At 41.1% G+C, this 27619-nt stretch overlaps 1 protein-coding gene across 4 annotated transcripts; it reads left to right on the top strand.

Annotated features, from left to right (window-relative positions):
- The first annotated feature begins 1202 nt into the window (after positions 1-1202).
- qki2 (QKI, KH domain containing, RNA binding 2) lies at positions 1203-27619 on the top strand. Of its 4 annotated transcripts, XM_034708781.1 has the most exons (9): positions 1203-1800; positions 8793-8941; positions 10006-10122; positions 17806-17949; positions 19854-19941; positions 20157-20438; positions 23330-23353; positions 24024-24098; positions 26051-27619. In XM_034708781.1, the coding sequence occupies exons 1-9, from the start codon at positions 1659-1661 to the stop codon at positions 26071-26073; spliced, it is 1044 nt and encodes a 347-aa protein (XP_034564672.1). In that variant the 5' UTR covers positions 1203-1658; the 3' UTR covers positions 26074-27619. The 4 variants fall into 4 exon arrangements, 3 of the variants coding, with proteins under 3 accessions (XP_034564672.1, XP_034564674.1, XP_034564673.1); XR_004634797.1 differs by lacking the exon at positions 23330-23353 and having other exon boundaries at positions 1209-1800; positions 23354-24098; XM_034708782.1 differs by lacking the exon at positions 23330-23353 and having other exon boundaries at positions 1217-1800.

Here is a 27619-nt window from a genome sequence, read left to right as displayed (position 1 = left end):
AAGTCACAACTAAACTAAATCATTTTAGTTGAGTCTAAAATGAGTCCTGCCTCTGACAAGGCAAAAAGCCAATCATGGCTTAGTATTTTGGCGTGGCACCTAGGTTGGCCAGTCAGATTTCAAGGGGGGCAGTGACAGGGGTATTGCCAGGAATTCTGGGACACCTGAAAAGATATCTCAGTGGGCCCCATCACCACAGCTAACCCTACAAAATATAACATTGCTGCTATATATAATACTGGTTTATTTGCATTGAACAAAAATACATGCTTAAAACTATCCTAGTTAACTGACTCAAATCTAGGCGACATATCAATATATATATATATATTTTTAAAATTTCTCCAAATGTAACTGCACAATATTGACCTTCAGACTGTCCACCTCTTTAAACAAGATTATTTGAAGCCAAGTGACTTGTTGAATAACAACAAGGGGGCATTATTTGGTATAATCTAACCTCATGAAGTCAAATAAAATTCTAAAAACCTACAGTTTACTTTCACTCAGATTCAGCCACACTTGATGCTATGACAATATGACCCCACTTTAGGCATGAGATGCAGATCTCACGGAGCCAGAAAGAAATTCCAGAATGGAATTCTGAATGTTTGTATATTCATTCAGACAATCTTAGTTATTTTATTGCAGTTTTTTAACAAAACAACAGAAAGTGTAGTAGAAAACACATTTTATGTCAGGCCCATTAAGGGACCCCTCCCCACTTGGATGTAGTCAGTCCCACTGCGACACCCCTGGGCAGTGACAGCCCTGGTCACCCCTCTGGACTCACCCCTGCTGTCATATACAGTTCATTTAGAGTTTTGAAATATAGCCTAACTTATAGCCCAATAAAGTTAAAGTAAACACTTAAATTGAATAAAATAGAAATACTAAACTACATTGAAAGTACCTCACAGTTAACCCAGGATGTTGTATCTGAGAGAAGCTGAACACACACTTCCCAGGACCAGTGATGGACAGTGACTGTTGCAAGGCAGGTGTACATACCTATGCAGAGCTTTATATTGTTATACAGCAGGGCGTTGAAAGTGTGCGTGCGTGCCTGTGAGTGTGTGCGCGTGAGAGGAAAGGCGGGGGCTCTGAGGGGGCTTTGACGAGCACGAGCGCCCCCTCCCATTTGTACGCGGCGTCGCGCGGCGCGCTCGCGACAGCCCACTCGTGCTGCTTCTATACTGTAATCATATGATAGGGAGTCGATCCCTGCTGCAGAATACCGACACACCGGGAGGAGAAGCCGGGGCAGAGGAGACCAGTTCACGGCAGGTTTTTAAACACAAGAAGAAGAAGAAGTGTCGGGGGGAAAGAGTCGCGTGCTTTGCAAGAAAAAGAAGAGACAAACTCCTCCAGAAAGGAACTTTTTAAAACTCTGGAGACAGTCTGTCAGAGGGGGGACCTGCTTTGAAGAAGAGAGGGGCTCTCGCACGAAGGGACGGCAGATTTCACCAGCAGAGATTTGAGTTCATCAGCCGAGAAAGAGAGGCGGTGAGCGGGTCACAGCCGGTGGAATCCCCTCTGGGTCCTCGCATCGCTTGTCGGGGCGTGTCTTTTTTTTTTTTTTTTTTTTTTTTGGTACAAATCCCCCCAAAAAAGTTTATCGAGTATCTATAGTCACTTTTATTGTAGAAGTATAAGCCATGGTGGGGGAGACAGAGGTGAAGGAGCGACCCAAGTCCAACCCGGACTACTTAATGCAGCTGATGAACGACAGGAAGGTGATGAGCTCCCTGCCCAACTTCAGCGGCATCTTTACGCATCTGGAGCGGCTCCTAGATGAAGGTAACCCGGCTTCTGTTTCTCCACTTGAGAATGTAACCACTTGTCACAGTGCATAAGTTACTAGGAGGCTACATCCTTTTTTTTTTTTTTCGAAAACAGAGACATCAAAGTGATGGTCGTAAAAGAAACAGCTAAAGACCCCCAGTATTGAAAAGTCATTAACTACAGGAATTCCTCCTCGTCTCCCAGGAAACGTAACTTCCATCCAGTTCTGAAAGATGCTTCAGATTAACTATAAAACAGTAGCACTGCTGTTTTGCATCTTAATAAAGTCTTTCACTGAATTTTGGAGACTTTTCCCACCAAATGTGGATCAAACTGCGCAAGAAATCCAGACATGTGAATGGGTTATGTGCTTACTTTAAACCACATTTTGAATCAGTTGAAAAGCAGCTCTCTCTCTGTCACATAAACACTCACAGGGACACACACTCACACACACATTGGGGCAGTTGGTGATGGGAACAAACAGACAGTTGTTAGTCTTTCTCAGTGACCTAATGCGCAGGCTTATGTGAATGCTGCAGCCCATCCCTGAGCAGGAGCGACAGCATGTCACTGTGTAAAATATTTGATCTGAGACATGCTGTGTGTGTGACCGATTCATTCAGTTTGCTTGTTGATGATTAACATTTTGGCCATAGGTCTCTGTAGGTATCAGAGCAGTGCAACAAGTCTCACAATATCCTTCTCTTCTTCATTTTTTCTTTGAGGTTGAGACCTGACATCAGAATATTGTCAAAATACTTGAGTGAGCACATAATTCGACTTCAATCTGATTGCTATATCACATAATATCACATATTTGAGTCAAAATTTGATATTCAGGCCAGGTCAGGGTCAGGATTTGATGTTTAAAGTGATATTTATTGTCTAACTGATGTATTAAAACCACATATATTGCTTTTTCTTTCCTCTTTATCTGCAATTAATGCCCCCAAATATGTCAACACCAGTTTTGTCTAATGAATTAGATTTTCTGACTGTTTAGCTTAGTTCAATTTTTCTCGCAACAAAACAAGATTTGCAAGCAGACAGACTTACAAATGAATAATAATGAAAATAATAAGCTTTATTTATAGAGCACTTTTCAAAATCTGTTACAAAGTGCTTTACAGTGCCTAAAAGGACAGGTGCAAAATAAAGAACATTTTAAAAGACCATACAATTAGTGCAAGTATCATTACTATTAAAATAACATTAAATCATAAATATAAAATGTAAATTAAAAACAATTGAACAATTAATCATAATTGCCAAGTGTACAAAAAAATGTATGCGACCCCCCTCAGCACCTGTAAGTTGATAATGTTAACTGAAACTTCAACAAAAATGCCCACATCTTTGTTTAAACCATTTGGCAACCTTCAAAAGGCCGCGAAATGAAGCCAATGAGGCAGTGCCAAAAACTGCAGTACCTCCAATGGCCACTTGAGGCTGGCTCCATAAGCAAGCCAGTCCTCATAAGGCTCTGCATTAAAATGCTCAGCTTCACAGCAGAATTAAAACTGTTTACAGCCAGTTACAAATTTTGTTTTTTGTTTCTATAGCTATTTTGTTCTCGTCCTAACAACTGTACTTTTGTATAGCACACCTGTTAAAGTTATACTCAGCCTTAAAGCCATGGATAATTCAGGGCGTGGTCACTTTGAGTGAGGTGGATGCTGCTAACTAGGGGTCAGAATTATTGTTCAGCTTTTCCGTCACAATCCCTCATGTCAAGAAGTTTTGGGCTAGCAGGCAGCGAGTCCGCTACTTTCTGAGAGCTCTCTTAAATATAGACAACCCCAGTCAGCAACCACCACAAGGAGAACCTCACTTTGGCCACCGGCTGATATATTAACCACAGACTTAGACGTTTCAGCTTTCATAACTTGGTGTTTGCCAACCCTCTCCTGCACCCCCGTCCTATTCAAATATGGTAACATCTGGATGCAGAAAACCAACGTGGCCGCAATGAAATGTCAGTGACAGGCTTCTTAAGGGAGTCAACAAACCATTGGGTGATGTTGCAGTGACTGCGTCCAGTTTACCATTTAACCACTTAAGACTGCAACCAACTTCCAACCTCGCCACAACAGCACCGTCCAGTCACCTGTTAGCAATAGATCTAATTATTCTAGTCCACAAAGTTCAGGTCGCATTTGTTACCCCTATTAGTTCTTCTTCTGACTTAGACTCGGTCCAAAACACTAGAGAGGTTCTGATAGCAGTTTTTTTCCTACCTTAAAGGTGCAGTGTGTAGAATTTAGTAGTGGTTGGCAGAACAGACTTGGTAGAAATTAAACATGATATTCACAAGTATGTTTAAATGAGTGTATAATCACCTGAATTTAATAAGCGTTCTGTTCTTTTCACTTAGAATGAGCCTTTTATATCTACATAGGAGTGGGTCCCCTCCTATGGAGGCCGCCATCTTGCACCACCATGTTTCTACTGTAGCACAAGAAAAAAAAACTAGCAACAGCCATGCACTTTTTTTTTGCTCTGGTTAGCCATTGGAAATGCAGTGGTTGAAGAAGAAGAGAGTAATTGTTATGCGCAAAATAATTTGTATTGATAGACATTATGGAGGCTGATACTTATCATGCATCACAGGAGCTTCTTGTCCTCGAAGGCCACTGTCCCTTCACCGATAAGAGGGATGAGCATGGGAGTGTTTCAGTCTAGAAACTGACAGCTAGTTATCCCAAAGTATTCCCATTTCTACACACTGTACCTTTACATAATGACCAATACTGACTAACATATTGGTGGCTAATAGTGGTGAAAGAACCAAGTGGCAACCTCCAGCCACTAGAATTGAAGCCATGCTGAAGTTTTAAAAACTGCAGTTCCTCAAGTGTCCACTTGAGGCTGGCTCCGGAAACACTGGAAACCACATACACACAAATTCAAAAAAGCCGATCTTTACAGCAGAAATAAACATGTACAGCCTGGTACAAAAACGAGTGTAGTCTGGATAGCTCATTTCTCGATTGGCACACACTTAACGGTGGATGATTTTTTTCCTAATACGGATACTTTGAAAATATTAAAATTACGAGTTTGCCAATGAGAGGCACAGCTGACTTGATAGACAGGCGGGAACACTGTAGCTGTTGGCGAGGAGGCTCAAAGCCAACAGATGGGTGACGTCACGGATACTACGTCCATTATTTATACAGTCTATGGAAAGACCACAGGTTAATGGCTATTGGTGGGGCTCTCTAAAATTACAGTAACTGCTAGCACCACAGTGTGTTCTTTGTTATCATCATAAGACAACTTACAGATCTGACAGGTCATTTTTAGGGGGCTTGTAAATATGGGTATTTGATCAGAGTATCGCCTGGCAAACCTGGTGCCTTGTTTTAGGCTGAATAGGAGGTTAATAGCAACACTAGACTTGATAACAGGGGTGTATGCTGTTATCTACGGTGGCCCTGAAGGACAAAACAAATTTACAAAAGATGAAACACTTTTACTGTTAAGTCTGACTCCTTTCAGCCTGACTCCGTTTAGCCTGAGGCTATGTGGTCTGAGGCTGTTTCGTCTGAATTCTGACACATGATGAAGGTTTTGTGGAGATATGATGCTTTTTCATCTGAGGTCTGACACCTCTCTCTGAGACCTGAGGATATCCTAATATGTAAACCATGTCCATCTCTGTTTGGTTTCTCTCCATCAAAACAAACTAAATGACTCCTCACTTCATCACTTCCGGATCACTTCCTGTATTTTGTACATTCCCTTTCCGTTAAAAATGAAATGTTAATTTGTTTCAGAAATGGTAAAAGTGTTTCATATTTTGTAAATTTGTTTCCCTAAATGTAAATTTGTTTTGGCCTTGGTAAAAGTGTTTTGCTGATGTAATTTTGTTTTATAAAATGTAAAAATGTTTTCCAAAATGTAAATTTTTCTCCAACTTTGTAAAAGTGTTTCATCTTTTGTAAGTTAGTTTTGTCCTTCAGGGCCACCGTATTTATCAGTAATGAGACGACTCTTCATTCTTAGCTTGAAACTTAAATTAAACTATTCCCCATGATTACCCTTATCACAACTTTCATGAAGGTTGATGTTTCTGTTTGTGTGCGTATTGATACAATAATGCCACACTGAATATCATGACATTACGGTAAGCTGTGGTGATTTTCTACCAGTAACCGCTAACTGCCAAGGCCCGTTGTTGTTGTTGTCGTTGCTACTGTTGTTGCACATCAGGATCACCGAGGCCCTGACTTTGTGACAAGTCTCATGACGCAGCAAGGTTGTCCACATACCGCACGACCTCCAGAGCCTGACAAATAGGTCAACTTAACATCTCTAGCTGTGTTAATGTTGAAGATTTGACAGCTGAGCGCACTCATCCCTCACACATGATAAAGTGACACCCCCGGTTAGAATGAAAGGCATTGTACCGTACCCATTTCCAGCCTGGCGGTATCTTCTTCCTCAGTTATGTGGACAGCGACAGAGGACCTAAAAGTTTGTGCGGGGTAATATGTAAGCCTGCCAGTCACACATATCGTCAGGCTGCATTTTTGTTGCATATTTGGAAACACTGGTCAGGTCCTGTTTATATATACACCAATGACAGGTTGAAGTGTGAAGATAAGGCTGGCTACAGCTCCCCCTCTTTATCTTTCACTCGTTCAGCTCTCTTGTTCTTCTTTCACTTCTCATTTTCCTCCAGCAAGTCGCTCCCTGTTTCCACTGAGCACAGACTAAAGCAATGCTTGTCTGTGCAGATTTGTTTGTGTATGTGTGTATTTTTAATAGTCACTTTTGGTGTGTTACAGGTCAGAATGGGTTATTAGAGGATCATCATTGTCACCGAAGCTGTGGCTGTAATTATAGCGTCCTACTGTAGTTATTACGGTCGGTCAGACTTATCACTCTGAGCACAGGGAGACATGGCTGTCAGCCTGCTTAGGTCAGATGATATTTGTGCCTCAAGGCAGTTATTCTGCACTGTGTGTGTACGGTGTGTGTGTGTGTGACTGAGTGAGTTCAGGCAGGGGGGTATCTGTGTGTCTGTGCTGCGTATGTATTTGTGTGGTGCAGCAGTCAGTTATTATTGTGCTAGCGTGTCATTACAAAGGCATCACAGGCTAGCATCGGTCATTGAGATAACACTCAACACGCAGACAGGAAGACAGTCTCATTTATCATGGTTTCTCTGCACTCAATCGGAGCCAAACATTTGACACTTTAAAGATTTTTCTACGTACAATTCATCCCAGATTTCCCCAAGTGTGAGAATTATTTTTGTTATATTGTTGTTGAGCTAAAATGTAAAGTTTTGGACTGATGGTTGGATAAAAAAGTCATCTGAAGAAGGGGAAAATGTCATGACGTTTTGGTACTGTTTATCTGTTTATTGACATTTTACAGACATGGATGATCAATTGGGGAAACAGTCATCACATTACAGGCTGTAACAAACAGGCATTTTATTAACTATTAAACTTCTGGAGTTGTCTCAATTAATTGATTATTTTGGGGGTTTTTAATCTACAGAAATACTAAAAGTGTTGAAATAAATTCTACTAACTTCTTTCCTCAGGATGGTAGACTAAAATGTTCTTGTTTTGATCACAGCCCAGAGAAACTTAGCTTACTCAAACAGGTATGGTGGCCCTGAAGGTCTACTGTACTCACATGTCATGATGTAAAAAATTACACTTCACTGAACATCAAAAACATGTATTGTAACCCAAAAATATTGAATGAAATGCAACATTTCTAAAAGCAGAAAGATTTTAGTAAATGGTAAAACATTTCACCAAATCAAACTGATTTAATGAAACACCAAACACTTTAACTATACAGAAAAATACGTCTGAAAACGAATTAGCAATTCATTAAAAAAAACACAAATATTTTATGAAATGCTGACAGATCTAACAAAATGAAAAAAACATTTCACAAAACACAAAAATATTGAATAAAAAACAAAGAAATCACAAAAAGGATAAAAATATCTAAGTGTAAAAACTATTTTGTGTTTTGTAAAATATGTTTGCCTTTTGTAAATCTATTTTTCATGTTTGAATTGTTATTGCATTACATAAAATGTTTTGTGTTATGTAAAAAAAAAATGGTATTATGTAAAATGTTTTTGGCGTGAAGCAAAATGTTTTTTTCTGGTCATTAAATTTTAGTGCACCTTCAGGGCCACCGTACACAGGACATAGTGAAGTCACAAGAATGCAAAATGTTCCCATTAAACCAGCTTCAATCAGACACTAGATATCACTCAAACTGATGTATTGTTTATCATAATAGTTAACAATCAGTTGACTAATACTTTGATATTGTTGCTTCAAGTTAAAGAAGATTTTTTTTAGCTGGATTGACTCCATAGTGAAAATGTAAAGCTTTAAAATCTCTAAGACCTGTTAAGTTTAGTGTTCTTGACTCATGTTTGGGTGAAAGTTTGTTTAAAGATGTTAACAATAACTCTGGGAAACAAATTGTCCATGTTTATTTTAGATGAAGCAATCATGAAACTATTTTTTGTAACTTAAGATTTCTGAGTATTTAGCTGTTGAATAACTGGCCTGCTTCGGGACTTCATGAACGTAGGTGTGGTGTAGGTCACTGTGACCCTGAATAACATGAAGTTGGGTGGGAGTGTGTGTGTGTGTGTGAGTGTGTGTGTGTGTGTGTTCATCTCTGTTAGGAAAGACACTGTAAAGAGAGACATTATCAGTAAGAGAGGATCCCTGATTGAAAAGCATTCAGTGGTTAGATTCTACATTATGGTGCAGAATGTTTGTGACGGTCTCACTGCTTTCCCGCCTGTCTGTCTGATTGTCTTGCTGCCTGCTGTCACATTCAGAGCCTCCTGTAATTCTGTGACAGTGACTCATCGTCCTAATAAATGGACGGTCTGAAGGAACATGACACTTGTTGACCCTTGTTGACACTTTCCTGGACGACCTTGGATAAATTGACTCACACTAACTCTCTCTGTGTCCGTCTCTCTCTTGCTCTGTGTCCTCCAGAGATCGGCCGGGTACGCAAAGACATGTACAATGACACGGTCAACGGTGGCATGTTCAACGGCCGAGACATGGAGGAGCTTCCCGAAGCCATCGGCCCCGTGGCTCAACTGCAGGAGAAGCTCTACGTGCCCGTCAAAGAGTACCCTGATGTGAGTGGCCAAGACCCTGACCTTTGACCTTTTCAAAGACTCAACTGTTTACTCTCTGCCGCTGTCACTTTATCACCTCTTTGGTCACCAAAGAGTCAGGGAGGCTTTTAATCACAGGGATTTCTTTTGCTTTACATTTGATCCAAAAGCTGATTTCATTCTGAGATCATCCCTGCTCACACCCTGTGATGTAATCCAGACTTTAAATAGATCAATAATGAACCCTGGCCTCGACTTCCAATAAGATAAAAATTAATAATTAACAGCTTTTGTTTTCCAAAAAAGGCTCACTCACTTGGATGCAGTTTCAGACATAAGTTTGCAGCATAAATATTTATAAGAGCTCAAAGTCTTTTCCCCAAATATAAAAGACAAATGCTGTGAAGAGACTTTACCCTGTGCTCCCGCCAAGTACAGTTAAGCACTTCAATATGAGTTGCGTTGATCCAGATTGAGTGGCTCACATGATTTTTCGCCGTGCATCAGCTCGCCAATCAGTGAATACAATGACAGGCTGTCCTCACTCACATGACAGAGGACTAACAGGACACACAAGCAGACAGGCCAGTGCTGGAAAACGGTTGAGAACAAGGTTAAATTTAGAGCAGTTCCTCTATCTGGATTTGAGGCCAGAGTGTAGTGTGTTGCAACTGTTGCTGAAGTGGACATTAGGTTAAAAAAAGTAGGAAGAGGCTGGACAAATGTTATGAGAGAAGCAGAAAGAGACAGAGGGATAGTGGCAGAGAGACAAACACACACAGACACACACAGACAGACAGAGGGGCAGCTGTCTAGTTAATCACTCAGCCTTAGTGACAGATAAGGTTAAGAGAACGGCGCTGTCCTGCCATGCCACCAGCACCAGCCAGCACCCCTATAATGAGCTATTTTTGTCCCTGTTAGTAACACAAACACATCGCACATGCACGAACCTCAAAAGCTCACACACACACACGCGAATACACTGACGTCGAAAAAGATAGTTTGATTCTGCAGTGACAAAACGGCTCCTCTTCCCATCAAGGTGAATTTATGATCTGTGTTTTTGTGCTCTTTCTGTGCAGTTCAACTTTGTAGGGAGGATTCTGGGTCCACGTGGGCTGACAGCCAAACAACTGGAGGCAGAGACCGGCTGCAAGATTATGGTGCGAGGAAAAGGCTCCATGAGAGACAAGAAGAAGGTATACACACTCACATGCACACACTGCAGCACACTTTCATTTGCTTTTCAAGCTGTTTTCTTTCCCATGGCTCTGTAGCAGATCAAAGGGATTTATTTGCGTGTTTGTTCAGATTTTTTTTGATTGATTGTTTGATATTTTATGAAATATACTCGTTTTCTTTCCTGTAGAGAGACAAGGCTCATTTATGCTCCACATGTGATACGCACACAGATCCAGACGGAGCCTTCTGCTCTTACTGTGGGTTCATCTGGTTGGCATTTCTGCTTGTTTTCTGGAAGCTTACAGATTCAAAACAAACATTGCAGTACCACCGAAAATGATGGGGGCAGTGTCGAGCAGTGTAGCCAACAGTTAAAAAAACTGGCAACACACAATAAAGAGAAAGATACTTTGGAATATGGCAGCATTTTTGAAGAAGAGTTGGTTTGAAAGTATAAACATTGGTGTAAACCAAGCAGCAACAACCAGACGCGAGAATTGAAGCCAATGCTGCACCCAAATTGACTTGAAGCACTTTGTTACTCTTACTGATTGTGTTTCCTCTTGTCTAGATCTTTGCTTGTGTTGTTCTTGTTCTCGTATGTACGTCGCTTTGGATAAAAGCGTCTGCTAAATGACATTGTAACATTGTAATGCGGAAGTGATAGAAACTGCAGTTCATCGAGTGTCCACTTGGGGCTGGCTCTGGAAGTACCGGAAACCACATACACACTAATTCAAAAAAGACGATCTTTAAAGCAGAAATAAACATGTTTACAGCCTGGTACAAAAGACGAGTGTAGTCTGGATAGCTAATTTCTCGATTGGCACACACTCTGAGGGGGACAAACTTTTTCATAACACGGCAATTTCGAAATTATTAAAATTAGGAGTTTTTCCATAATGAGAGGCACAGCTGACTTGACTGACAGGCGGGAACACTGTAGCTGTTGGCTAGGAGGCTCAAAGCCCGCCTCTTTACCTCACACTAGCATGACAGCAGTTAGGTTGACTTCAGCATTTCCAATATGGCTCCCACCGACGATTGGCTTCAAAACAGCGCTTCAGAAACAGATGGGTGATGTTCAGGGTACTACGTCCATTATTTATACAGTCTATGGTATAAACTGGGATAAGAATTATTCGTCTGGGCCGCTGGTGGCCTAGCGGTCTAAGCGCCCCTCATACAGAGGCTACAATCCTCGTCGCAGGGGTGCGCCCTCTAGTGGATGCTTTCTTCCACGTCCACTCTCATTTAAAGGAAGCAAGTGAGTATGTGGATACGGATCATATGTTGTATAAAACATGCAACAACATCCAACAACAACTACCCTGTGTGAAGCCAGAACTTTTAGAGCTCCCCCTGGTGAATGGCGGCAGTTTAGGTGTTAAAGCCTGCCTTCTCCATTATATCAGATGGAACATGGGTCAAAGTAGAACATTCAATCAATCACTCAATTTATAAAGCACCAATTCACAACAAATGTTATCTCAGGATGCTTTACAAACAGAGCAGGTCCAGACTGTAGTTTGTTATATTATTAACAAAGACCCAACATCAAGATAAGATAAGATTAAATCACATCTTATTTTAACATTCAGTCGTATCCTGTCTACATCCATCATTAGTAGAGCACTTTGTGGTATTAAAAAAAACACAGTGGTAAAGAAAAACTTCCTTTAACAGGCAGAAACCTCAAGCAGGACCAGACTCATGTTAGACAGCCATCTCCAAATAAAAAAAACGAGCATGCTTCTGTTGTTAAAGTTAATTCTTATGATGCAGATTTATGTCAAACTGTCCCTCTTCTTGGAGCAGTTTGGTTTTAATTAATTATTCAATGTTAAAAAGCAGCTCTGTTGACAAATGCGGGCTCATGTGGGATTAGTAGGGGAGGAATGGGGACAGAAAAAGTACAGAACACTTATATAAGAGTCATTGAACTTTCCATAACCATGAGTGTCAGCTTCAAATCAACTCAAGAATCTGTTCTACCAGATCTGCACATGCCTTGGCACTGCCAGTGCAATATGTCAGCACCTATTGAGGCAGTGTTTTGGCTTTGCATGTCAATGGGAGGAGATGGAGGTGCACTGTTTGTATTAATGGACAGTCAATGGTAGTGACAGTTATTGTCTACAATGTATATATCTGTTATCTTCTAGGTTCAAGGTTACTTTATTTGTACCCGTAGGTAGATTTTGTTTGCAGCGAGTCAGCCTTGTTTTGAAATCAACACACAAACAACACAGGACAAGACAGGACAAACAAAGTGAGAGTGCTCAGTACTAACCACTCAACTTAACTCAACTTTATTTATATAGCAGCTTTCATACATAAAAACATGCAGCCCAAAGCTCTTCACAGAGAAACAGAGAGACAGAAAACAACAGCAATGGTAAAATTATAAAAGGCATGATTATAAATAAAATACTTAAAAATAAAATAAAATCAATACAGTAAAATTAATAAAATAAGTAGAAGTGGAAAGAAGTGTTAAAAATAAGGTAGCGTTAACAAGATCAGATGAATACAAGAAATAAATAGATAAATAAATAATTAAATAAGATAAATAAATGTTAAAGCAATGTTTCAAATAATAATGATTAAAATAATAATAAAAATAATAATGCAGTCCAGGGCTAAAAATAAATCAAACCAAATTAAAAGCTAGATTAAAAAGGTAAGCCTTAAGTTTACTTTTAAAAACACCCAGAGAGCTCACCGTTTTAATGGGCAACTCTCTGTAAAGGAAGCATAAATGGACCACCAAATGAGTAGTTTAGTATCACTCTTATGTCTGAATACTCAGTTTGAAGCTTCTTTAGCTCAGCATAAAGACTGGCTTGGTGCTCTCAGAGGGTTTCTAAAACTAAGACAACTCCAGGACTGCATCTGGCCCAAAAAATATTCCCCCAAACTACCTCTGTAAATCTGCAAATTCACATTTTCATGCAGCCGTTCTCATAAAGGTATCAAGACGTGACATTTGCTGTGTTTATGTGTTGAACATGGGCGCTTAAGAGGTACTGAAAGGCATAATTTGTTGAATTCACACAAAGCCAAATGAGCTGTTCCCTCTTCTTTTCAAGTCTTCATGCCAAGCTAAGCTAGCCAGCTGCTTGCTACACTCAGAAGACATAAAATCAGTCATCTCATCATGCTTTCGGCAGGAAAGGGGGGGGGTAAATGATTCAAATCAAATTTATGTATGGCTTTTAAATATCTTTTATTACTTTGCCAAACATCTCGGGAGTCGTTGATTTCTAGTTTCAGCGCCGTTAATAAAAAAATAAACTTTCAGAAATTTGATCTGAGACAGGTAATCAGTGCATCATGTGAGCCTTTATTATCAATAATATTGTGTCATTTATCTTAATGTGCCTGAAATTGCTCTCATTTTGAGACGCTTTACAACTCAGCAACAATAAAAACCGGCACAAATAAATGAGGACACGATGTTCGACATGAAACGGAAGGAAGAGACTCATGTTTCCCATTTACTGAGAAATGATTACAGTTTTCAAGCTCAAAACACTTCAGATATCTATCTATCTATCTATCTATCTATCTATCTATCTATCTATCTATCTATCTATCTATCTATCTATCTATCTATCTATCTATCTATCTATCTATCTATCTATCTATCTATCTATCTATCTATCTATCTGTCCTTCCTTCCTTCTTTCTTTCCTTTTTTCTTTCTATCTACCTACCCATCCATTCTTCTTTCTTTCTTTCTTTCTTTCTTTCTTTCTTTCTTTCTTTCTTTCTTTCTATCTGTCTATCTGTCTATCTATCTATCTATCTATCTATCTATCTATCTATCTATCTATCTATCTATCTATCTATCTATCTATCTATCTATCCTGAAAACAAGTTTTTTTGGTGCTTGGGTTTCCTCTCCTGGTGTTCTCTCCATCTGTTCTCTCTTCCTCTCCCCTGGTGTTTGCTGTTGGACGGACTGGGCTCAGGCTTTCCAAACGGCAGGTGGAGCAAGTCCAGCATTCCAGCCCACCCTCTCTCTCCAGAACATTCCCTACCCCGCACGCCCCTCAGAGAGAAAGAGAGAGAGAGAGAGACACACACAGAGAGACAGAGAGGAAGGAAAACAGAGACGCAGTGGGAGGCAACAGGGGGAGACGAGAGAAAGATGTTGACTTTTGGTGTTTTTCAAAATGATACATCTCACTTGACAAAACATTCCCAGAGGATACAATCTCCCTGCTCACAAGACTTCAAAACCTCAGCTTTAACTGGGGTTTGCAATGGACCATTACTTTCATTAGAGCTCATTCTATGATGCTTATTTGATTAACTGATAATCTGAATTACAAAATACATGCCTTATTTGGGAAATTTGGGAATTTGCAAGAGATAGCAGGTTCAAACAATACCAATTTCCCTCCATTCAGTAAGAAATCACTGCCTGGAGTTGGTTACCTTAGCTTAGCTTTGCATAAAGACTAGAAATAAAAGGAAACAGCTAGCCTGGATGTCACTTCACCGAGCCAATAAATAGTTCCAGCACAACTTGAGCGGAAATAGTTTGAACAATGAGTCATGTGAGCTCGTAAGACATTCAGTAAATGATGACTGGCCTGCATGTTTAGTACTCTAGTGTCCTCCTGACCACTCAAAGTGCTTTTTCACTACATGTTCCACTCACTCTGTCAAACACTGATAGCAGGAGCTGCTGCGTAAAGTTCCCAACATGCCATCAGTTCTAATCACATTTACACAATTCTTACTCTGTCTTTGAGAGCAATTTGGGATCTAGTGTCTTTCCCAAGGATAGAGTTGAGGATCGGACCACTAGCCTTTCAGTTAAAAGGCGAGGCGCTCTACCACTGAGCCACAACCACCTCATAGTGCTTGTAGGTATTCCAAATAACCATATCGAGACAAATCTACAGAAACTTGCAAGATTGGGTAACATTTTGAAAGTATTCAACCAAAAACACGAGAAGTAACTCCCTTAAAACACACAAACTGATGCAGGATGAGCTCATGAAAGATTTGGGGAGATGACCTTCCAGTATGTTGTTTACATGGCTAACCTTTTGCCTTCCTCCACTGTTTTGTGCAACTCCCTCCTTAGCTTGTATTCAAGGAAGTGTTTACGCTCATGCAGGTAGACAGGCAGGTAAGCTATCCATTCCTTTTAAAGATTCTGAGTGAAATGATTGGACATATTTATTACAGTCCTGCTGCAACCACAGACCCCTTCTTCATTTTTTTTGCCACAGCTACTGACCGCTGTTAGGAAGTAAAAACACTTTCTACAAATAAAAAAAGCTTCCTTATTTAACTGAATATGATGATTTAGATTTTTTGATGAATTAAAAAAAACAAACAAAAAGAGAGGAAATTGCGACGCCAGTAAGCTACATGGACAGAAGCAAAGTCTGCAACACAATGGCCACACATTAAACTCCCAGCTCCTTTTGATGCATGTCAACCCAACTTTCTCTCTCAATATTTCCTCTTTATTCTCAAGCTTCACAATCTAATAAAAGTGAAAGATCAAAATATATATATTTTTTTAAATGCAGAACTTTGGGGCGCTTGCGGCCTTAGCGCCCAACATACAGTCACAGAAGTTGCGGTTTGTCTCCTGGCTTCTTCCCCCTCTCTCTGCTTCACACGTTTTTGTCACTCTTCAGCTGTCCTATCCATAAAGGCCAAAATACAACTTTAAAAATGCAGAACATTACAACAATCTGAAACAGAGGAAACAGCATCTTATTTTTATTATAATAAATTACCCTGTGTGCACCTGGTTTGTCTTCAAGAAAACAGGAAAGAAGACCTTCAACATAAAACAGCATTTAGCTTTCTAATTGAACAATGACTCATTCAACGATTATTCCTCCACACATAAAACGTTTGACATTAAAGCTCCTGTCGCAAGTTATCGGTTGGTTATGGAACCAACTGAAATTGATACTGATGCCTCTTTATGAGCTATAAAAGCAAATAAGACCATCAGCATAAGGACTTTTGTGTCTGTGTTGTTATCTTTAAAGGGCTGGAACTGTTTTAGCAGGGTAGGTGTCAGATGACGTGAGAAACAGCATGGCGCCAAAAACAGCCTGTTTTCACACAGCGAAAAAGTCTCTGAGTGACACATGTTACCGTCAAAGGAAAGCAGAGTGAGGGGTATATGTTAGAAATTTGACTTTCACTTCTACAAGGACAAAATATACAAAGAGAAGGAGGTAACACTTTGACCACAGGGGGCGCCAAAAATCGTCACAAACCAGAAGTTCCTCACAGGAGCTTTAAATTTTATTCTAAGCTTTATTTTTGTGCTTTATGCCTGTATTAAGAAATAGGGCTGTGGATAGAGTAGGAGACCGGGGACAGTGAGTGGGAAGTGACATGTGGCAAAGGGAATCCAATGGGGGCTGCCAGCTTCAGGGGGTATGGCCTCTGAACATGGGACTAATTGAATCACACAGTCCACACTGAACCCACCCAAATACAGCTGGATTTGAGAGACAAATTTGATCCATTAGCAGTAGTTTGCTTGTGGGGCCAAAGATACATTCTCTCTTGTGTTTTTCTTTTCCAGATAGACACCGGGCCAAATTGGCAGTGTGAGGGAAATAACAGTCACCAAAAAGCCCCCAAACTTTAAAGCTCCTGTGAGGGTTTTTTAGCTGGTTATGAAACATACTGAAATTTACATTGATGCCTTGATATGAGCTACAAAATCAAACAAGATCAACGGAAGGAAGACTGATTATTTCTATAACGTTGTTTTTAATAACTGGTGGCCTAGCGTTCTAAGCGCCCCACATACAGAGGCTACAGTCCTCGTTGCAGAGGTCGCCGGTTCGATTCCCGGCCGGTCGACCATTTCCTGCATGTCTTCCCCAACTCTCTACACACACATTTTCTGTCTCTCTTCAGCTGTCCTATCAAATAAAGGCAAAAAGGCCAAGAATATAACTTAAAATATAAATATTTATAGTACGGATTTGACCACAGGGGGCGCCAAAATCGTCACAGACGAGAAGTTCCTCACAGGAGCTTCAATTTTTATTCTAAGCTTTATTTTTGTGCTTTATGCCTGTATTAAGAAATGGGACTGTGGATATAGTAGGTGATGGGACAGAGAGTGGGAAGTGACATGTGGCAAAGGGAATTGAATGGGGGCTTGCCAGCTTCACGGGGTATGACCTCTGAACATGGGACGTGCGATTTAACGCCCCAAAGGTAAACTTTTTAAAAAGGTTAACAGATGTGAATCAGAGAGAAATAATCTAATCTAAGAGGAGACGAAAGTTCAATCATCAGAATCAACATCTGGTGATTCACTCGACTATGACTTAGTAGAAGTTTTAATGGGTGAAAGAACATGCTCCTGCGGCAGAATTGAATATTGAATATAAAACAATTGACTAAAGTCAGAGAAATGAGATATGCCAATGGAAAAAGTTGCAGAAAATCCCTGCAAGCCTTCAGTCAAATGCAACACCACATATGCGAGTAGCAACATGAGTTAGCTCGCACTTTCGAAGCTTCATTGAACGACCTTGAGCTTTGTGAGTGTTTGTGTGTGTAGCTGGAGACCGATCCAAAAAACCCCGAGCCAAACAAGAAGACATCCTGTTCCCTCTCCGCAGTGATTGCCCGAGCATGTGTGCTGCATTCAAACCGACCCTTTAAAATGTGTTTTTGTGTTTCAGGAGGAGATGAACCGAGGGAAGCCCAACTGGGAGCACCTCAGCGAGGACCTCCACGTCCTGATCACAGTGGAGGACACACACAACCGGGCCAAGATCAAGCTCCAGCGGGCCATCAACGAGGTCAAGAAACTTCTCGTGCCCGCTGTGAGTATGAGTCCGAACCCGTCAGCGTCAATATACCCCAGACTAGACTTGATGGAAAAGCTGTGTGTGACTGGATGAGGGTTCACTGTGTTGGTATGCATGGAAGGGGGAAGGGGATTGTCAGTCCAAAAAGTGTGTGTTTGTGTCTTTTTTGTGTTTTTGTGTGTGTGAGAGAGTATGTGTAAGGGGTTAGGGTAATTAGGGAACACGCATAAAGGGGTATCCATGGTAACCCCGGGTTGTTTGAAAGGCTGAGGGAATGAATGGAGAGTCTGTTCACTTGTTCTCCCCACTCCATCACTCCTTTCACTCGTTCACAACTCACTTCATTCCCAAACTACTGGCTACAGTATTCCTTTTTCTCTCCTTTTTTTTGTTGTCCACACAAGAGGACATTTTGATTGCACTCCTCAACATTTCTCACATTCTCCAGCCCACCTACTCACCCCCCCCTCTCCATCTCTCTCTCTCTCTCTCTGCGGACGCACATGCATAAGCATCCACAAACATGACTGCAGGGAGAGAAACACATGAACACAGCACAACCTCGGGCACATAGGGACACACCATCTTTAAATTGACTCACAATCACAAAAGCACATGTTTTGGAATCACAAGGCTCCTTCCTTTTCTTCCTCTGCATTATTTGTAACAATAGAAACAGCCTGAAAAGACCAGCAGGGGGATTTCTATTGCAGCAATCAGCAGCTACTTCCGCTCCAATCACAGCACGGTTATCAGCCCACCCTAAAAGTAAAGAGATGTGAGAACAACTACAGGCAATCAGGAGCTGAACACCTGTTAATCTGTGTTTGTGTGTATGTGTGTGTGTGTGTGTGTGTGTGTGTGTGTATGTGTGTGAAGTTAATGATAGGTGTTGGTTTAACCCAGTCGACCTTGCTGTCTGACTGTAAATCAGTCAGGCTTTTCACCAGGCTGTAACTAGAGCTAAGAAGCAAGCAGTTTGACACCGAATATATCCTCTGTGCGGTGTGTTCAAAGTCTGGTGGTCCAAGCCTGTTCAGACAATGCAAACTAAGCTATGAAGAAGATATGCAACATGGGGTTACATTGTTCAGTACTCTAAGACAGTGGTTCTCAAAGTGGGGTCCTGGGACACAATTACCTGAAAAGTATAAATGCTGTCATGTTGAGTCCACAAGGAATGAAATGACCTCTGTTTTAAAGTATACAAGTGGTATTTACATGATTCAAATTGAAGTGTTATCTGTTTATCACTATGGAACAGGTCTGAAGTATTTACATTGATACGTTTTACAATACAAATAGTTCCAAGGGCATCTAAGAGTGGAAATGGTAGTAAGCATGTGCTTATAATTGTAATTGAGGGGGTCGTTGGAAAATGTTCTCACCTGTAAGAAGTCCCTGGCTCCAAAAAGTTCGAGAACCCCTGCTCTAAGAGTGCATATTAGCAAATGCAGTTCCCTTGTTTATCTGTGGCTCTTCATGTTTTTCCTCATGCCTGATGTCCCTCCTGAAGCTGAAATAAATCAGATTTGTCGCCGCTAAATCGACACAAATAACTGTGAGGGTTGCTGACAGCTGCTTTGAGCCTCATCTTACTGCATCATAACGGCATGAAAGTATTGTCGTCACACAGCCCTGAGACCTCAATCCAACAGTTGTAATGTAAACATTCCGGGGGAGAAAGCATTGCAAAATAATTCTCTAATTTATTGGGATAAAGTCAGACTATGTGTGACAAAGACTGGACGTATTGTGCAGCCATGACGCTTAAAAAAACAGACGTTATCCTTTAGAAAATATTTGAATGAAATCATGAATTGTCTCTTCTCTCTGTAACCTTTCCAGACTTGTTGACCCGCCTGCCTAAATAAGCTGATTGTGTTTCTTTGCTTGTGTGTGTGTGTGTGTTGTCGTAGGCCGAGGGGGAGGACAACCTGAAGAAAATGCAGTTGATGGAGCTGGCCATTCTCAACGGGACCTACAGAGACGCCAATGTCAAGACCCGTAAGCCTGACATCATAGTTAGCATGTGGAGGAGGGTTGGTGGGTGACAGAGGAGGGGTCTGGGTACAGGACTCCACTGTACATATGAACAATGCTTTTGTTCCTGCTGTTAAAGAGTCTGTTTGTCTCCTCTTCCTCCCTGTCTATTGTACGTGTGTGCTCGTGTGTGTGGGTGTGCGCATACTTGCATTATCCTATGTCTGTGTGCCGCGCAGCCACCGGCTTCCCTCTAGCGTCCCCTCAGGCGCCTCGGATCATCACAGGCCCCACGCCCGTCCTGCCTCCCGCCTTGCGCAACCAAGCCCCTGTCACCACGCCGACCATCATGCCTCTGCTTCGTCAGATCCAGAGCTCGGCCCTCGTGCCTGGAGGAAACCCGCACCCGGCGCTCGTTCAGCAAGGGCCCGAGTCTGGAATCATCTACACGCCCTACGACTACCCATACACACTCACGCCCTCCATATTGGAATACCCGATTGACTCAACTGGAGTTTTAGGTATTTATACATCAAAGGTTCATCACTGTGATACATGGTCAATGGATGTATTATGAGAACTGGAAAACGGATGCCAATAGAAGTTCCTTACCATATAATCCTTCAATTAGTGTTTCCCCTCAAAAAAAAAACAACTTTCATGGTCAAATTTAAATTTAAATTTATGGACAACAGTTTTGTAGACTCGAACACAGCACATACCTCCAACTAGAAACATGTGTGGACTATAGACTGTAGAAAACATGGATGCCATCTTTGTGACATCACCTGTTGGTTTCTGAAGAGGGCTTTGAAGCCAAACGATGGCATATTGGAGATGCTGACCAAGCAGCAACCTCCAGTCTCAAACTATGAAGCCCATGCAGAAGTGTTATAAACTGCAGTTCATCGAGAATACGCTTGAAGCTGGCTGCAGAAACACCGGAGACCACATAGACACCAATTCAAAAAAGCGATCTTGGCTTTTCGTAGCTAATTTCTCTATCGGCACAAACTGTACGGTGGGTGAAATTTTTCCAAAGCGACGGTTCAGGAGATATTAAGATTACAAGTTTTTGCCCAAATAAGAACATGACTGACTTGACTCCCAGACGGGAACACATAGCTGTTGGCTAGGAGGCTCAAACTCCTCCCCTTTATGTCACACTCTGCCTGGTTTAGTTCCGCATTTCCAATATGGCTGCCGCTGCCGATGGGCTTCAAAACAGCGTTCAGGAACAGATGGGTGACGTAATGGATACTGCATCCATATTCTATACAGTCTATGATGCTGACTCAACCTCACTTTATGTCAGCCTAGTCACAGGCAAAGAGGTGAAGCTGAGGCGACTTAAGCCCCCTGGCAAACAGCTACCTGTCAGTCAACTCAGCTGAGCCCCTAATGATGCAAATCTATTCAAAACTCTTATTTCTCATATCTTCACAATGGATGAGTTTTAAAATAATTCAACCCCTGTATAATTTATATTAGTAAAGAAATGAGCTCTTCAGACCAGGCTGTAAGCATGTTAAGTGATGCTGGTAAAATAGGCTTTTTAACCTGGGTGTTTGCTTTTGGTGCCAGCCTCAAGTGGACGCTCAAGGAACTACACTTTTTTTGCACTTAAGCATTGGTTTCATTTGTCTAGTTTCAAGTTTCCACTTGGTTTGGACAGAAAGCAAAGCATCCCTCTTGAAAACTGCTCTGTTTGTACAGCCGTTTTAAGTCACCCCAACTGTGCAAACATTAGCTTCGAGCTAGCTAGCCACCTACACAGCAACAGCATGTGTGTGTGTCTGTCTGTGTGTTGTTCTATGTAGACATAAAACCTCTGCCTGAGCTCAGAAATCCCCAGAAACTCCTGTTCCTTCTGAATTGACCTCCCTTCCCCTTGCTTGTTCCTTCTCATCTTTGTATTTTTGATGAAGCGAATTCAGAAAGCACCAGGTAAAAAGATTGTTCTACGCTCTAGTTGAACTTGCATGAAGGCACCTTTGCATCAATTTGCACTGTTCGGTAAATTTGTCTCTTTATATGCAATTGCACGGTCTCTAAAAATTGCCTGACCTTCTTTTTAAGCATGCAGTAAGATTTGACCTAACTGAATCACACAGTCCACACTGAATCCACCCAAATACAGCTGGATTTGAGAGACAAATTTGATCCATTAGCAGTAGTTTGCTTGTTGGGCCAAAGATACATTCTCTCCTGTTTTTTTTCTCTATCCAGATAGATACCGAGCCAAAATTTCAGTGTGAGGGAAATAACAGTCACCAAAAAGCCCCCAAACTTTAAAGCTCCTGTGAGGGTTTTTTAGCTGGTTATGAAACATACTGAAATTTACATTGATGCTTCGATATGAGCTACAAAATCAGACAGGATCAACAGAATAAAAACTGATCATTTCTATAATGTTGTTTTTAATAAATGCCACCATTAGCCAGGGGTAGGTGTCAGACAAAGAGTTCAACAGCACACTGCAGAAACAGCCGGTTATTACTCTTTCAATGGAAAATCATCTGGATCACTGATATGTTTGACATTTAAAAAAATTAAGGATAAGATTTAGTTAAAAATATATATAGTACAGATTTGGCCACAGGGGGTGCCAAAATCTTGCTTTAAGTACTTCATGTTAGTTGTTTATCGTGTATAAGGCATGATTGGTTAGTGTTTAAACACAGGTGAAGCATTTCTCCTTCCTAAGAGGTCCGTCTTTATTTTTTAAAACATGACATGCACAGATTCAGAAGACATCCTCTGTCAAAAATCGAAAGCAGAGCAACCAATCGAAAAGCTTTCTTCAAGTTAATGGTCAAAACACGACTCATAATCTGATATTATGAGTGTCAGAACCAAGCGGCAACCTCTGGTCTAAAAATAAGAGTCCAATGCGGAAGCCGCTTGAGGCTGGCTCCGGAAGTACCGGAAACCACATACACACCAATTTTAAAAAGCCGATCTTTACAGCAGAAATAAACATGTTTACAGCCTGGTACAAAAGACGAGTGTAGTCTAGATAGCTAATTTCTCGATGTGCTCACACTTTGAGGGGGCTGAATTTTTTTCTAACGTGGCAATGTCAAAGATATTGGGATTACGAATCTTCCAATGAGAGGCACAGCTGACTGCGGGAACACTGTAGCTGTTGGCCAGGAGGCTCAAACTCCGCCTCTTTACGTCACACTGGCTCCACAGCAGCAATATGGCTGCCGCCGACGATTGGCCTCAAAACAGCTCTTCAGAAACAGATGGGTGACGTCACGGATACTATGTCCATTATTTATACAGTCTATGGTCAGAACTTAGGGCCACACATCTCTCCTGGTTCATATTGGCAGCCGTATCCAGCTCTTGTAATACATCCCCGACAAATGCATGTGAACGCTGAAGCTCATTGCTGGGCTAACAGTCCCTTCTTCCTGTGTCTTTGCAGGTATGGCTTTCCCAACCAAAGGCTAAGCGAATAGCAACCCCTCCTAGCACACACACGGACTGGCTTGCAGAGATCCCCCCTCCCTCTCCCCTCCCCTCCCTACTCTCTCTCTCTTTTACCCCCCTTACATACTTGTCCCACAGAGCAAACACTCAAAGTTTGCTCATACTTTAGGATGACAGATTCCTCGACAGTCATTCTGTAGTCAAGTGTCCATTCCTGTTAATTTCCTCTTTGTATTAGCAGACTAGCGTTGTGGTGTGACAGCTATTTAACTTTTTATAATAGATCAGCTTCTGCTTGTAACTTTAACACTTTTTTAGTGAACCCATAGATATTTTAGTGCCGCTGTTTGTGATTTAATACATGTTAAAGCTTATTTTAATCACAGAGCTATAGAGTGACTTTGCTTACAGCTGATGTTGAATCTACTAGTGAAGCTTAGTGTTAAATTTAGTGGTTTGGATTAATATTTTCTTTAGAGAACAGAAGACCACAAAACAACAAGAAATTCTGTCTCATAGAAGTTTTACTTATTTTCACCCTCAGTTTAAACCTTTTTTTAATTCCTGGTTTCACTGATGTTGGTGCCATGGGTGGACTGTTTGATGTCTTTCTGATGAGTAACCTTCTGTGTTCTGTTTTGGCGGATGTCAATGGCTGTAAGCAGGTGCCATGACCTCTAAGGTACGACGCCACGACAAGAGAATCCATCCTTACCAAAGGGTAGTGACCCCAGACAGAGGTTAGTTAGCTCACCAGCCACTTTATGTGTATACGTGTGTGAGTGTGTGTGTGTGTGTGCTTGTTTGAAAGCGTGCGTGCATGCAGACCAATGGACCAATTTCAGTTTACATGTGTCTGTAATACGGCATGCCTTAAAAAAAGAAAGTAACTGTATCAGGCGAAGCAGCGTCAGCGTCAAAAATGTGAAACAGTGTTTGTTGCAGTGAAAGTGAAATAAGTGAGCAGATTGGGAGGAACCATGTTAAGGGTGACAGCTGCAGCGGTTATCTTTCACTCGCCTGGTAGATAAACTGGACGGCTTGCAGGCCGGGACCCTCTCAATTAGAATGGATCGCTCCGTTCATGTGACTCGGTCCTTGTGACTCTGGATTCAGAGTCCTTCCTCCTCTCAGAAACTTCTTTTTTTGTTGTTGTTTATCTCTTCAATACTACTTTTGACCCTACAAATATTTGTGGGATTTTTTTTATTTATACCCCACTTCATTCCAGTAGAATTCCACAAATGTTATTTTTTATTATTATGAATGAAATCCTGTGTTGTTCCCAATGATTCTATGACATTTAAAGTAACAGTGATTGTCTTTTTCTGGAGGTCATTCAATTTCAACATGATCTTTGGTCTCTACTACTAAAACACAGCGTGTGATAACTACTGAAGTCTGTGTTACAAGCTCTTTTGTATGAAATACTGTTGTTTGTGGTCTTATCAGTCGCCCACTGGACTTTATCATTGGGGCTGTTTACATCTTTCATATATTTCCTAGCCAGAGTGGTGCTGTTGCCATGTATTTAGCTGCAAAATAAATTTGTATATAGGGATTTTAAAGTGCTTATATGAAGCTTATGGAACAAGATCGCTTTGAAATACTTGTAGTATTTTTTTTTAGTTTTTTTTAGTTTGTAAATTTTTATTTTTGTTTCTACGATATGCTTTTTATAGATGAAGTGTCTCCATGTAAAACTTCAGACTTTATTCAAGGTGTGTAGCTACTACTGTTTTAGTCACCGTGAGAAAAAATAAGGTGGCAATGAAGGCAGTGTGTTTTTCTTTGTCTATTTAAGATGAGGTGACCTTCTCGATCCACAGGCCTCGAGACTGTTTATGCAATAGAAATGGACTAGCTAGCTACAATATATGTGTGTATGTGAGCAGTGGAGCTCTTGTTGTACGCGATGGACAAGAAAACACTAAAAGGCAATAAAGATGAATATTGAAAAACATCTCTAAAGGAACCCAAAGCCTCTAAATTCTTGTAGTTAGTCTGTCTATTGTTAAATTGTTTCTTAAGTCCCTCTAAAATCACCATCTCTTAACCTCTCATCACTATCTCTTATGGTGCCTCTTTGCTTACTGTAGTCATTAGGTGCTCTTCTAATACTTCATAGTAAAAAAAATCCAACAATAATCAATAATCACGACTGTTAATCTTCCAGATCTTATGCCTGCTGCTAAACAAAAGCTCTACTTGTCAGTTGTTGAAAGTTTCTGTGAGGCCCAGACACTTTTCTTTGGACATAAAGGTCACTCTCTCACCCACATGAAACCATGCCGTCTCCCTTTCTGTCCATGGTTTCACTGTCTGTCTGTGCGAGTCGTAGCCCAGCTAGCATGAGTAGTATCACTATAGCAGCAGTCACACAGCAGGAGGGGCTTCTTCTTTCTGCAAAACACCTTCATGAGCACTTATGAGCATCGCTAACCAGCCATTCCTTATGTCACCACCCGGTGGTTGGTGTAAGTCACTCTGAATGGTCATGCAGGGCTCATGAAGGTGTAGTCCAGCTCCCCTCACGCTGTGCGTCTGCAGTAGATCTGCCTTGTTGTCATCCTGACGCCACTAGCTGACACTAATCTCTCTTCTATCTTTTTTCTTTTTATGTCCCCTTTTATGTGCCCTTTTTTGTTTCCTTTCCTCGTCCCTCCGTCCGTCTCTGTCTGTCTAACTCTAGCTGCCACGGCAACTAACCCATGACCCCTTGACCTTCTGACCTTTCCGCCCACTGATGACCCACCCATCTCTGCCCCGCTGGCGTGCTCATTGGCCCACGGCCCCGCCACTTCCCCGCAGCTCAGCCAACCAGACCAGCACATTGGGAACAACCCCGGCTGCTTCTGTCTAACCAGCCAACCAGACGACAGCGACCCCGGGAATAAACCTCAGGACCCCGCCCACCACTGAGTCCTAACCTAAACTTTACCAAACGTGCCTTCACTTTAAGACTTCAAAGCCAGTCTGAGAATGTTTTTAAAGCACTACATCATCTGTAGCTGCCATTTATTACCAGTTCGTGTCACTGGGGATGGCCTCCAAACCAGTGAAGGGCTCCTAAACCAACCCTGACTGTGCCAAACTGTCTCCAAGCTGCCCTGCCCTCAGCCCATGTGATGCAATAATAATGACTCTATTAATGCTATAAAGATAATGATGATAACTGTTACTTATCCAGCACAAAAAGCCCTCCATACACACTAAACGTCATGAGATATAATGACTTTTAAAAGCTTTTTTCCCCATTGGGCACCTCTTACTTTTCCAGACACTTAAAATGAAGGGATTGCGTTTATTTATTTCGTTATAACACATTAAAATTGGTGATAAATATTAATATATTAACAAGCTTCTCCCCAAAAATGTAACACCAACATGTGATTGTTTAAAATGTCCCTTTTTTTAAAAGATCCAGCAGAGAAATTTCCACTTTTTCTTCCACACATTTGAATCAAAAGAAAGCTGATGTTCTGAAGAGTTAAATGCCAGCGCAGGATCTTTTTAATCACCACGAAGCAACAGGTGCTCAGTGAGGAAAAACTGGAATCTGAAATGCCCAAAGTGTCTTTGTGGAGTTTCAATATTAGGAAAAGCATCCCAACACTTAAAGAGTATAAAATCAACAAGTGCACACACAAGGAAGGTTACATTTCTTTTGTCTAAACCCAGCAGACTCACACAATGGTGCCTTTTGCCTTTTTCACACTACAGTATTGTACGAGTGCGAACAGCAGTGCCTTTCTTTTTTTAGAACAAGTTGAGCAATGCTGCAACCTAAATCTCCTACTACAGCATGAATTATGTCATTTACATTCAGATTCATGCAGGCTGCAGGAAATGCGTTCGCAGCTTGATCATCCTCATCCATATCTCTTCTTGATTCCGAGTTTGGTGCAAAAAAAAAAGAGTTGAAGGTGCAAAAGCAGTATTAAAAAACGCAGCTAGAAGTCTGAGATGTTTATGTGAGGTTTTAACACCTCGAGAGAAAAGTGTTTTACTTTATCTTTTTGTTTGTTTTTGTTTGTTTGGAAATGAAGTCGTCCATATATCTATTTTTGCATGTGTACTCACTTTTTTCAGAGGGTACAGTTTTACACACAGACACACAGAAACCAACCGATGCCTTGTCTTTACAAAAAAGCAGAAGAAGAAGAATCATGGAGCGTAACATCTGTAACAAGTTTATAATGTATTTTTATATTCTATTTTGTACCTGAAAATAACATTAAATGACCTTTTCAGATAAGAA

Source organism: Notolabrus celidotus, chromosome 18 (genome assembly GCF_009762535.1).
Source record: "Notolabrus celidotus isolate fNotCel1 chromosome 18, fNotCel1.pri, whole genome shotgun sequence".
In the NCBI taxonomy this organism is placed as follows: domain Eukaryota; kingdom Metazoa; phylum Chordata; class Actinopteri; order Labriformes; family Labridae; genus Notolabrus; species Notolabrus celidotus.
Note: the sequence above shows the minus strand (reverse complement) of the source record. Positions and strands in the feature narration are given on the sequence as shown.